Genomic DNA, 13,350 nt, shown 5'->3' on the forward strand with positions numbered 1-13,350 from the left:
GGCCTTGTGATGGCTAGATAGAACTCTATCACTTAAGCCACACCCTAGCCAGCCCTGAAACATACCATTTTCAAAGTAAAGAAATGCTTTAAATTTTCCATAAATATCACTGTCTGGAAAACTGGGCATCATTGTCCCAATCAATCAACTTGAAACCTTCATGGAAAGAGTAAGAAAATCATCCCAGGAAGGTGCTCCCAGGAGGCGTTTAGCTGTCTCCACATGTGACCTGGATGCCCACCTCAGACCTGTTCAGCTTACTGCCTGTATAGCCATGCAGCTTAATCTTAGTCAAAACGAGAACTTCTATTGTTTCCATATACTCACATGAAATTGCTCCTAACAGAAAATCATCTTTCAATCACAACTTTTCTTGAAGTGTCTGGCTGTAGTTAAAGATGTCTTGCCGCTTCTGTTTCACCTTGAAACTCCCAGACACTTAAGCTAGCAAATTCTACTCACTAGAGTTAGCTCAGAAAAGGCATGCAATAAGGACTTTTTTCTTTCTTTCTTTCTTTATAACTAGTCAGTTGAACTATTTTCCTAGAGAAGTGGTAAAAGTAAAAAAAATAATAAAATTATTGCATCACTTCAAAAAAACAGGCCATCCAGCTTTTATTGACTATTTAATATCTTCTTGGATATGGGGGTGGAGACTTCTTTTAAAATTAAGTCTTATCACTAGCTAAGTACATATTCTGCAAAGACATCACATATAAAATACAAAAATCAGTTCCATGTATCCATTTAACAACAGTGTACATTACAGCAAGTATCACCATCAGAGTAACTCCCTGAATTTAATAAGCAGCATGAATATATTGTGACAGCAGCAGATAGCAATGTCCCTCAGAGGGCAGTGTTCACAAAGAGCAACTAGAACAGAAAAACAAGGTCATATGTTTGCTTCTTCTCTTGTTCTTGTTAGTAAGTATATAAGTAAAAGATACAAGGGCAAAGCAGGGGGACTGGGTAGCACTCTTGTGCAGATAAGACTGTGTTACAGGCAGATCTTGGATCTGCAAATTGGAAGCAAATATTCATTAAAACAGCTGTTCTTTAACACCAAAATAGAGCTATATGCCATTTCCATGATTATTTCCAAATCTTCTCACTTTAGGCATCTTCTTTTCATCTATCAATACATGTGTGTAGATCACTAAGTACACTCATGGCAGGAATAAGAAGTTCAGCAACAGACTTTACAAAACCAGTCGTTTGTGGGACAAGCAGCACTAACGCATCTGCAAGAAGAGAAGCATCAAAGTATCAAGTAACTCTAAAATAAATGTGTGCACGCCAAATAGAACTTAGCATTATTAGCTACGTAAATAAAGACCTGGCTGGTCAAGTTAGTATACAAATGAGAAATGGCCTTCAGAAGTGAAAAGAAATGTAACTCAACTGCTGTAAGCACTAAGGTTCTGGCATCTTAGCACCGCTCTTAGCACCAAGGGAAACCCCGAGTATTAAATAAAATGGGGGAAAAGCACAAAAATTGACAAGGTTTTAATCCTTGTCCATACACCTTACTTTCTCAAGTACTTGTCCCGTTTGGCATTCCTGTTCCTCCGCTCTTCCATACTACCCCTCCTTCCTCTCCCCCCACCCCCCCCAAAAAAAGAAGAAAGTATCCTAGGTACTGAGGTACTGAATGTGAAAGTTTGCCCCTAGTGGTGGCAAATACTGATCTGAAAAACACCAAGACCTGAGAGGCCACAAACTTCTGAGGAACAGGTTCCCATCCCCCTCACCCCTGCCCCCAACCCAAGCAAAAACCATTCTCAAATGCAAGTCCATGATAGGTTCCTTAAAAGTCACAATGCTATTAAAGCTCACAATCATTTTTCAGTATCAGCAAGGATGATGTTCGTAAGAAACACTGAACTTCTTATGTGGAAACCCTTCTCCCAATCAAAGCAACCCAGAGTAAATCCAGGCAAGTTCAGTTACTACCTACAGCAGCGCTTTTCCCAACTGCGAGTAGTAATACAGTTGTGAGTTAGAAACTGAATTTAGTGGATCTAAGAAACAGACAGAAGAGAAATAGACATTGGCATAAAAGTGTATCACACATACACCAACTATGTATTATTTCACAAAACATCTAAAGATTTTATATTTATAGACACACATACACATGCACACGCACATGCTACCTCAAGATGTAAAAATTTTGATTTTATTATGTGTCATAGTCAAAAACCTTAAAATACATTGATCAAAGGAGACTACTAAAACTAAAAAATATAGACTTTCTACCAAAAAAATAATGAACATAGAGATGCCTGGTGTTCATTTAAACAAGCGGAGTACTGAATATGTCAGTCTTGTGCTTAGGAATAGAAGGCAAGCTAGAGAGTTCTCAGCTTGCCATAAACACTTAGGTTTGAATACTTACAGGCAGGTGCCAGCAGGAGAAAAGGAAAAATTAAAGCCAAAGAACCTGGCTGCAATTATTTACTTTGAGTGGTATCATGTTAGCTTTAAGGGAAAAAAAGTAATTCTCCAGTTACTTTCTTTTTACCTTTTAAATTCATATGATTAGCAGAAAAATGACAGAAAATTTTAAGTTGTCCTTACAGTTTTGAGATTACAAATAGTCTAAATCAAGGCAATCTGCTATTTTGTTTTGAGAGGTTTGTTTTTGCAAAATACATAACCACAGACACAGACAGAAAGAACAATCTTGTCCCAATCTATTTTCATGTGCCTTCAAAAGGATTTCAATAACAGAAAGAACAATCTTGTCCCAATCTATTTTCATGTGCCTTCAAAAGGATTTCAATAACAATTAGAGACTGAGTTATTCTCTCAACCCGTAAAGGTGCTAAACAATCTAGAACTTAACTATCTAAACACATAAAAAGACGAGCTTCTGGCTTTGAAGGGCACAGTAGATGAGTCAGGTCAGTTCTAGCCCAACGACTATTGTATATCATCCTAGATACACCTCATGCTGGGAATTTCTAGGGCAAGTCAGAGTGAACCTGATTTGGCAACAGGCTACCCAGAAAAGTTCACTGGGAAGGACATTAATACCTGGTTCTGTCCTTAGCACAAACCGCAAAAAGGAAACTGGGTCATCTCCATGTTTATTTCTTCATTAAACTATGTGCTATAGAGGGCCTCTTCCTAAAATAACTTCAGCTTGGATCCAGGTCTAGGACTGTTATCCAAATGCCCTGTGATGTTGCGGGTGTTTGGTTTGGTTTTTTTGTTTTTGATTTTTTTTGGCCGGTTCTGGGCTTGAAACTCAGGGCCAGGGCACTGTCCCTGAGCCTCTTTGTACGCAAAGCTAGTGCTCTACCACTTGAACTACAACACCACTTCTGGCTTTTTTGGAGTAGTTTATTGGAGATAAGAGTCTCATGAGGACTTTTCTGCCCAGGTTGTCTTCAAATAGCAATCCTCAGAACAGCAATCCTCCGATCTCAGCCTCCTGAGTAGGCTTATTAATTCCTTTTAACTGCCACGATTGCCAGTCTCGTTTATGACCACAGCTCAAACACCCCAGGATCTACTAAGCTCACTTAGTCCACATACTTATAAAACATTGATTAAAATAAAGCTAGTAAAGAGCAAAATTTAAGGCTTTTTATTGTTATTATTTCAGCCAAGGAATGATGCATGCTACAGATTAATCTTTACTTTTCCCCACTTGGTTTTTTTAAAGAACACCATTTCAACCCCCAGGGACCATAGCATTTGTTTCAGTCTTCCCATTCCCCTTTACTCCAGATTTTCAAGTGTTTTCTTCAGAAACGATGCTTTTTCCTGCAGCTCAGGTCTGCTGTCTGTGTTCATAGTAGCTAAAGACTCAATCAGGAGCACCCTGCATTCAGATGTCAAACTGTCCCACTGTTTAGACTCTGAGGAAAACCAAAACAAACAAAAAATTCTTAGAACAAACAAGAACAAAAATACTACTTTTCCTCCACATATCCTAACCCCCCCCCAACCATAAAGTAACCCCTTGATTAACAGACCTATACAGTAATCACGTATTCAATACGTATCTCATTACCATCAATAATTTAAGGAAGTATCAGAGCAAGGCACATACCAACAAAAGTCATTTTAACAACAAACAACAAAAAGTCACTTACTAGATATATTCAGCTAAAATGATTCGATTACTTTAAATAAATAATTCTTTACCAATTTTTTTCAAAGAAAACATGTAAGAGCTATATGCCACCTGAAAATTTGAGAAACTTATTTACAAGGATCTGCCATTTTCTAGGGGTGTGGCTTCCAGCAAGTTAGTTAATCATAAGCCTAATTTTCCTCATCTAGAATATTTAGTACATAGTAATACATACTAGGAAAAATGAGAAGTCAGTAATAAGTTAACTAAGTGCCAGTTCTTTTAATTCAATGGGGAAAGGGATTATGTGAACCTAAAGGCATGCTTTATAGAGACCTAGAGGAGATGTTGTAATTGCTAAGGAAAGGTTGTAGAGAAAAATGTTCTCTCCTCTGCATTCTTAATCAATAGGTTAAAATAATTTTTTAGAAAGAAGAATAGAGATACAGCCTTTATTTTTCAAACCAGTGACAAATACACATTAATAGGTTTATCACTGAAACAACAAACTTTTATAAGAAATTTACTTCTCTAGATAAGGTTTAAACAAAAAAGAAAAAGAAGAAATGAAGTGGATGAAAAAGAAACAAAAATTAGCTACAATCAAATTTGATGTCTCCAGTAACTGTTAAAAATAACTCCTCATCCTCTACCCAGAATGTCATTATGTTTATTTATATGATGCATACATGAGCTCTACTATACACTGCCAATCACTTTCTGTAACTGACCAAGATTAAATCAGAATTCATAATAGAAACAAAAATTTTGTTACTTTGAAATTACCATAGCTTACTAATTCTTTACAATTAGCTTTATATATCCTACTTGCATGTGCATATACATATATATATTTAATTTGTATGTTAAAGAGAAAAAACAAAAGCTGAAATTGAATTTCTAAAATAGGTTTTATGATCTTCTAATCTGAACTATCAGGAACTCACCTTTAAGTTTTTTAAGCAGTAATTCTATCACAGACAAAGCTTCTGTTCTCACAGATGAGTAGGTCTTATTTTCTAAAAAGGAAACTCACACACTTACATGTATGCCTTAAAGATAGAAGTTCCAAGATTAAATCATTACTGAAAGAAAAGATGTTAAGAAATTATAACTCCATGGAAGGAACATTTGAATTTTGTTTTCTGAAGTAAGCTTTCACTTACTAATTATCATCAAATATTTGAAATGTGTAACTTGCCCACATTCCTTACTTTGAAGGGCTATGTGGACCTCAGCCAAGCTTACCAATCACTACAAGAAATGATAATATTGAAAGCACCAATTTTAGATACGGGAGACCAAAAGACACTGTCTCAAACACATTATTATCTTCCCATTGCATTCCCATCTTTAGGTTTGTATGCTACTTCTTCATTTTACCAAAGAACATTATACCACTCAGTGTTTGGCGCAACACAGAGGCCCCTGGACTCCTTCAGTGCCACATTTGTTAGTTACCAGCTCTTTATTCATTAAAAGCACGCTACCTCCAAGAATCACAACTTAACCATGCTTTTTTGATATCTACTCTTTGGCATAGCATCAAGCTTATAGTAAAACTGTCTACCAAGAAGACTAACATGTAACTAAGTCCACAGCAGGGAAGAAAGCGCTACAAAGAATGATGATGACCTGCCAAAGAATAGGAGACTCAGCTTGAAGGGGTTTCCATTTGCATACCTGGGATAATTTTAGTAACAAATTAGAAAAATAAGGACATGGGGGTGGCTCAAATGGTAGAGCACCTGCCTAGAGAGTATAGTCTCTTGAGTTCAAATTCTAGTACAAAAAGCGGGAGAGAAGAGGAGGCGGAAGGAAAGACAAGATCATCACTAGGGGGAACAGAAAGAATCCATGAATCAAAGCTGCCTGACAAAGAGACAGAAGAGAAGAATCTTGCTTACACAGAACACCAATAACTAAATACTATGTAAAAATTGCTAACAAAGAATCACCAATGTATGCTAAGTCTAGAAAAGAGATTCTGGAGAAGTATATGTGCTTGCTCTTTTAGTGTCTTCTCACAGACTGCTTACTCAATAAAGATTTAAGAGAGTATTTGAATGGTCTTAAGAACAGGTTCCCACAGGGGTGCATACTAGATGTAAGGTGAAAAAAAAAATACAGTAAATTGAAGTACCCTGACCAAATCAAGACAAATGGACTCTGTGTGAACCTTGGTATGCGGAAAAACACATCACCTATGTAATAGCCCAAGTGGATTCATAAATTGATTTAATCATGAAGAAATGTCAGTTGAAACATATTCAGCTTTCTAAAGAGGGAAACAAAGATAATTCATTCTTCAAAATCATCCATGTTATAAGAAAAAGAAAAGTTAAAGAAGTGTTCCAGATTATGGGAGACTAAATTAAAGGAGACTGAACTCAGCAAATAATTCTGGACTGCATTCCTTTTGTTTGTTTTGTTGTGCTGGCCCTGGGGCTTGACTTCAGGGAGGGACTGGGCGCTGACCATGATCTTTTGTGTTCAAGGCTAGTACTCTACTACTTTGAGCCACAGTGTCATTTCCAGCTTTTTGGCAGTTAATTGGACATAAGAGTCTCATGAACTTTCCTGCTAGGCTGGCTTTGGACCAACATCCTCAAATTTCTACCTGCTGAATGGCTAGAATTACGGGTGTGAGCCACTGATGACAGGCTCCAAATGACTTTAAAAAAAAAATAGTTGTTATGAAAGTCTAACCTAGGTGTTAAGAAAAAAAATCCCACAATTTCAAATTAAAATTTTCCATTTTGGAAAGGCATCAAAATATATGAGTACATGTAGGACATTTCACTAGTTGTTCTAGAACTTTAGTTTCTAGGACAAAGTAGAGAATACCTGAAGCTCAGTAACTCAGCTTTAAAATTAGGACCTGTTAAGCATTGGCACACATCTATAATCCCAGATGAGGCAGGAGGACCATGAGTTTGCACCTGGCACAGGTAACAAAGAGACACCCTTTCTCAAAGAAAAGGAAACTGGAAAGGTGGCTGAGTGGCATAGAAACTACCTAGCATGTGTAAGGCGCTGGGTTCAAATCCCTAGCATGGAAATAAACGTTTATCATTCACACCTCACCAATTTCAGGCTAGTAGACTCACCTAAAGAATATGTGATTGATTTACAAGTTTCAAGGAGAATTTCAGTCAAAGCCTCAGGATCTGCGTGTTCTTCTTCTAAAAGCATTAACCTATACAAATCAAAAACAAACTATAAATGCTTCTCACTTAATACTACTATTTAGAAACATTTTGGGGACAATGTCTATTCATGGGTATATTTTTGTTTTTTTTTTAAACCCACGTGTATCATCATTATGCCACTTTAGCGACTAGTTTAAAAGTATGTAAGAATTCTATTGATTATATATAGTATGCTAGTGGGAAGGTAGAAAAAGGGGAACAAACTTTTTAAAAAACAAAAACAAAAAACTGAACCATGACTCAAATTACCCCTGAAAAAAGGCGTTCATTGACTGTAGGACACCTAGCTGCACTTTCCAAGTGCTGAGTCTCAGCCGTTGGCACATCAGCGTGCACAGCTCCTGACGATAACAACCTGGGGAAAGCAAACAAACAAAGTAGGCCAGAGAAGGAGAGTATGTATAGAGGAGTAACAAGGAATAAAGGAGGAACAGACATAAGAACACAGAAGGGGAGAGGAGCAATGGGAGGGGGGGAGAGGCAGAGGGGCAGAACAAGGAGGAGGGAGAAGGAGAATAGGGAAGACAGAAGAGAGGGGGAGGGGAAGAGGGGAGGGGAAGAGGAGAGGGAGAAGGGTGAAGAGAAGGGAGAGAAGAGGGAAAAGGTGGACAATACTTTTCGTTAAAGACATAAATTTTCCCTCAAACTTTTTGACTTACTTCAGAACCAAACTGCAAACAGAACCGCACAAATGTTCATTTAACAGTTCAATGCATTTTATCCTTCATGAACTTAAAACTTAACCACACTCCCCCCCACTTTTCTTCAAAACTCCATGACCCATGTGCCAAAGAGATCTGGTTATGCCAACAGTAAGCTCTCAAAGAGGCAGCAGTCCTTTACCCTAAACTCCCTGTGCCAGATACAAATATTAGCACTGTATAATTAATATTATTTTAATTGATAAATCAGGAGTCTAAAACTCAACAGTTTGGGGAGAAAGGGGGGAGTCAGTCGTGGGGCTTGAACTCTGGGCCCAGGCCCTGTCCCTCAGCTCTTCAGCTCAAGGGTAGCTCTCTATCACTTGAGCCACAGCGCTACTTCCAGTTTTCTGGTTGTTTACTGGAGATCAGAGTCTCACGGACTTTCCTGCCCAGCATGGCTTTGAACCACGATCCTCAGATCTTAACCTCCTGAGTAACTAGGATTATAGGCGTATGGGGCTAGGAAGGTGGCTCAATGGTAGAGCGCTTGCTTTGCATATATGAGGTCTTGGGTTCGATTCCTCAGCACTACATAAGCAAAAAGAAAAAAGCCGGAAGTGGCGCTGTGGCTCAAGTGGTAGAGCGCGCTGAGGGACAGCACCCAGGCCCAGAGTTCAGGCCCCACGACCGAACCAAAAAAAAAAAATGTATGAATTCTTCACAAGTAGTTAAGATCGTAAATATGATTTTTGTAGTCAAACTATCTGTAGAATCATGGTTGTTGTCTCCAAATTTCTACACTGATGTGTTAAACCCTATCCTGCAGAATGTAACTACATAAGAAGGTACAGTCTTTAAAGAGGGCCCTAATCCAATAATATGAGTGACCTTATAACAGATATAACAGACCTTATAACACAGAGGCAAAAGGAGAGAACTCTCACAAGACACCAACTCTGCTGACACCTTGGACTTCTACCCTCCACAGCTGTGAGAAAATAAATTTCTGCTGTTCAAGCTGTCAAGTACTTTCTTATGGTAACCCTAGCAAAATAATATAATGATCCATGAGATTATCTGCTAATATAGAAGGAAAATTTATACTTGATAATTCTATTACTCAATAATAATCATAGGCCATACAGAAAATCTGTTCTCAGTAAGTGATTCTGGTTATATTATTTCTTCAGATGCAGGTTGTAGCACTTACGCTGAGTCTCCACATTCCTGGGCCAGGCTTTGCCTAGGCTCTCAAAGGCACCCAACAAAGACTCTAGCTGCAGCTCTCTTTCCTTCTCATTTTCATCTTCACTTTTGGTTGTCCGAACTCCCATGCTTTCAAGTGAGTTCTAAGACACCATCAAAGAGAAAACAAAGCCAAAGTTAAAATTTTCTTCGAAATCACAAGTTTCTTTTTAAAATAATGAGGATCTCAAAACTGGAGATGTTGAACAAGAAATTAAATGCTAAATTCTGTATCATGAGTTTTCTTATTTGTTATAAAAAACTTTTAATAGGAATATGTATCTCTAACAAATCTAGGAAATGTTTATCAGTAAACTCGAGTGGAAAAAAAATACTGTATATGCAGTATTAGATTTAAATAATTAAAGAAACACTGTAATGACCCAAACTCATTCTTGATAAACTGGGAAAGAGACCAGAAGTAATTAGCCAGCTAGTTGGTGTCAAAACCCACTTAAAATAGGTCTCCCATATTTGTATACTATCATTATGCATATTTAAGTATCTTTAAGTAGTTGTACAAAGGAATTGCCATTTAAAAAAGCAGTTTATGAATATAATGCATCTTGATCAATATCACCCATTTCAACATTCTCACTCACATGTCCCAACCCACTCCTCCTTCCTTTACTTTTCTTAATTTTGTAGGCTATACATTGAATTCTTTTTCTTTTTTTTCTTTTGGGTCCGGTCGTGGGGCCTGAACTCTGGGCCTGGGCGCTGTCCCTCAGCTCTTCAGCTCAAGGCTAGCGCTCTACCACTTGAGCCACAGCCCCACTTCCGGCTTTTTTCTTTTTGCTTATGTGGTGCTGAGGAATCGAACCCAGGGCCTCAGGTATGCAAGGCAAGCACTCTACCACTGAGCCACCTTCCCAGCCCATACATTGAATTCTTGACTGCATTCTCCCCTCATTGTCTTCATTTGTCTCATTACTGAAAGAAAACAACTGCAAAATAGCAACACAAAAAAATAGTACTATTGAAAATATTTCATGTCCCACAAATAAATAGGTAAGCTGCACCTTACTCTTTAAAAAGACTGTGCCCAGTCTTTTAAAAGTGAGTACTTCAAACTAAGCACTAGTGGCTCATGCCTGTAACCCTAGCTACTCCATAGGCTGAGATCTGAGGATCATGGTTCAAAGCCAGCCTGGACAGGAAAGTCTGTGAGAATCTTATCACCAATTAACCACTAAAAGGCTGGATGTGGAGCTGTGGCACAAAATGGTAGAGCACTAAAGCTCAGCAATACTGCCTGAGCCAGCACCAAAAATAAATTTTTGGTGCCAGTGGTTCATACCTATAACCCTAGCTACTCAGGAGGCTGAGACCTGACGATTGAATTTTGAAGGCAGCCTGGGCAGGAAAGTCCATGAGATCTCCAATTAAGTACCACAAAAGCTGGAAGTGGAGCTGTGATTCAAGTGTTAGAGTGACAGCCTTGAGCAAAAGAGGTCAGGGATAGCACCGAGGCCGAGTTCAAGCCTCAGAACCAGCACACACAAGAAAGAAGAAAAAGAAAGAAAGAAAGAAAGAAAGAAAGAAAGAAAGAAAGAAAGAAAGAAAGAAAGAAAGAAAGAAAGAAAGAAAGAAAGAAAGAAAGAAAGAAAGAAAGAAAGAGAAAGGAGGGAGGGAGGGAGGGAGAGAGGAAGGAAGGAAGGACGGAAGGAAGGAAGGAAGGGAGGGAGAAAGGGAGAGAGAGAGAGAGAGAAAGAAAGAAAGAAAGAAAGAAAGAAAGAAAGAAAGAAAGAAAGAAAGAAGAAAGAAAAGAAGAAAGAGAAGAAGAAGAAAGAGAAGAGAGAAAGAGAGAGAGAGGGACGGGAGGGAGGGAGGGAGGGAGACGGGAAGGGAAAGAAAAGAGAAAGAGAGGGAGGGGCGGGAAGAAGAAGGAAGGAAGGAAGGAGAGAGAGCGAAGGAAAAGGAAAGGAAAGGAGGAGAGGAGAGGAGAAGAGAGGGGAGGAGAGGAGAGGAGAAGAGAGGGGAGGAGAGGAACTAAAAGTTGCTTGCTTTGTTTTCAAACAAAATCATCCAGAGGAAGGAAGGAAGGAAGGAAGGAAGGAAGGAAGGAAGGCAGGAAGGCAGGAAGGCAGGAAGGCAGGAAGGCAGGAAGGCAGGAAGGCAGGAAGGCAGGAAGGCAGGAAGGAAGGAAGGAAGGAAGGAAGGAAGGAAGGAAGGAAGGAAGGGGAAAAACAAAATCATCCAGTGTATTGTAGTAGTGATCCACATGAGCCATGGGCTCTGTCTTCACTCTGTCTTCACAAGGGATCTCCATCAGGTTTTCATGGCAAGTTTATTGTGACAACAACTGTTCATTCACTATCAACCTACTCTCTCCTTCATGAAGGGCAATGCCCATCTAGAATGAAGACTATTTCTTAACTCATCTGCCACCAGGAGTGGCTATGTGGTACAGAACTTGCACTTGGTATAAGTGCAAATGTCACACAATGGTGTCCAGAACCTTCCTTTAGAGAATAACATGCCCAATATTATTCCTTCCATATAGTCTTCTCATTTATATTGGATGATGGGTAAGGAATAGGAGTGGCCAAACTGGGGACTGTAATTAACCAGAATCCATGAAGGTTGTGAGGGTCTCAATTATTATATGGAAGACAAACTTCTATCTTGTATGAGGCCAACATATTTTGAGGTTTTCTGATACTTACAGCTAAATTAATCCTAGTAAGTAACATGCACTTGGAAGCCAGGAAAATCTTTTAAAAAGTTTTAAGGATAAGCCAGATTTGATAAAGATACATAGATGGCCATTACCTTCTTGATGAGAGGTATGACAATGTCAGAAAACTCCTGGAATCTGTCCTCTTTGGTGGCCTTTAAAATATCAGCTGCACAACTGATTGCTACAATCTTGTATTTGAGGTTCTCTTTGCAACATTCCTTCAAAACAGCTTGAAGAATTTCATTTATGCTGGGTTGACTGGGCACAGACTTTTCCAGCTCTGCACTACAGGATCCACACAAAAGCATCAGACCAGTTAATAAAGGCTGCCGCTTAAGCTTCAGTTTAAGAAATGGCATCTTCTTTCAAAGAACATTTACCTGCAAGCTGTCACCACACAGGCAATGGCTTTCAATAGTTCTTCCTGAAGGGTTGAAAGACGAGGGAATACTATTAAGCCCATACTTGTCATATTCTCTTTCTATGACTCTAATGACTTTAATATTCTTGGGAATATTAAATTGTGGCAACAAACATTATGATAAGATGCATCTTATCATTAATGTGCTTTACTGTTAAAGGCACATACGCCAAAATTTATTCTGGTCCATGAATTATCATCACCTCTCTTATATAAAAGATTGAGAACTGCTCTGACCAAGGTCACATGGTAGGAATATCAAATCAGAATTACATCTGAACTTCCAGTCCAGTACTATTCCCACAGTATTGCACTGTTGACCACTGGCCTTTCTCAACTACAGTACAGCATTACATAGAGCCACAATATCATTTTCTCCATCAAATGCTCACTGTAAAAGCAACTTCCTATAGCTCTTCTGTAAAAGACACTGTTTCTGGCCAAGTCTGTAGCCCATGCCTTCAATTTTAGTTGCTCAGGAGACAAAGATCAGAAGGACCAAGGTCTGAGGCCAGCCCAGGTAAAAAGTTAGTGAGATACCATCTCAGCAAAAGGAGCCAGTCCAGTGGTACACACTTTGCATCCCAGGTACGCAGGAAGTGTGAGTAAGAAGAGATCATTGCCCCACTAGCCTGGGCAAAACATAAAATACAAACTAGAAAAAAAAAAAATGAAACTAAGCAAAAGGGACTGAAAGGACTGACACTTGCTTCAAGTGGTAGAGCACCAAGTCCTGAGTTCAAATGTCAGAAAGACATACACATACACAGAGCTGTTCCTAATTCAAACCTCAGATATAGGTATCTTCAGCTCCAGGATTAAAAACGGTTTCTCTGACTTCTGTTTTAACTTCTCATCTGGCCAATCCTGAACTGTTTATGAGGTCAACAGGTACAACAATCTAGTTTAAGAGATTAACTTGTAAGGCTGAAAATGTAATATACATCAATCTCCAGGATTACTATGCATTATTCGAGGACAAGTGTGTTACTCTTTGCAACGAAATATCATAATCAGACAATGTCTACCCAGTCTCTCACTGGCTAGTAAATCTA

At 38.8% G+C, this 13,350-nt stretch overlaps 1 protein-coding gene across 4 annotated transcripts in view; it reads right to left on the reverse strand.

Moving 5' to 3' along the window:
• Positions 1-3,583: 3,583 nt before the first annotated feature.
• Positions 3,584-13,350, reverse strand: part of Ecpas (Ecm29 proteasome adaptor and scaffold) — a 104,658-nt gene continuing 94,891 nt past the window's right edge. For all 4 annotated transcript variants that reach the window (XM_042695194.1, XM_042695188.1, XM_042695179.1 and 1 more), the window contains 7 exons: positions 12,255-12,298; positions 11,967-12,159; positions 9,157-9,295; positions 7,552-7,657; positions 7,201-7,289; positions 5,038-5,109; positions 3,584-3,872 (listed from right to left, as the gene is read on the reverse strand). In XM_042695194.1, coding sequence (XP_042551128.1) covers positions 3,733-3,872; positions 5,038-5,109; positions 7,201-7,289; positions 7,552-7,657; positions 9,157-9,295; positions 11,967-12,159; positions 12,255-12,298 — 783 coding nt within the window. In that variant the 3' untranslated portion in view covers positions 3,584-3,732. The remainder of the gene's footprint in view (positions 3,873-5,037; positions 5,110-7,200; positions 7,290-7,551; positions 7,658-9,156; positions 9,296-11,966; positions 12,160-12,254; positions 12,299-13,350) is intronic.

The sequence above is a fragment of the Dipodomys spectabilis genome, unplaced genomic scaffold (genome assembly GCF_019054845.1).
Source record: "Dipodomys spectabilis isolate Male_0828 unplaced genomic scaffold, ASM1905484v1 ptg000006l, whole genome shotgun sequence".
Classification (NCBI taxonomy): domain Eukaryota; kingdom Metazoa; phylum Chordata; class Mammalia; order Rodentia; family Heteromyidae; genus Dipodomys; species Dipodomys spectabilis.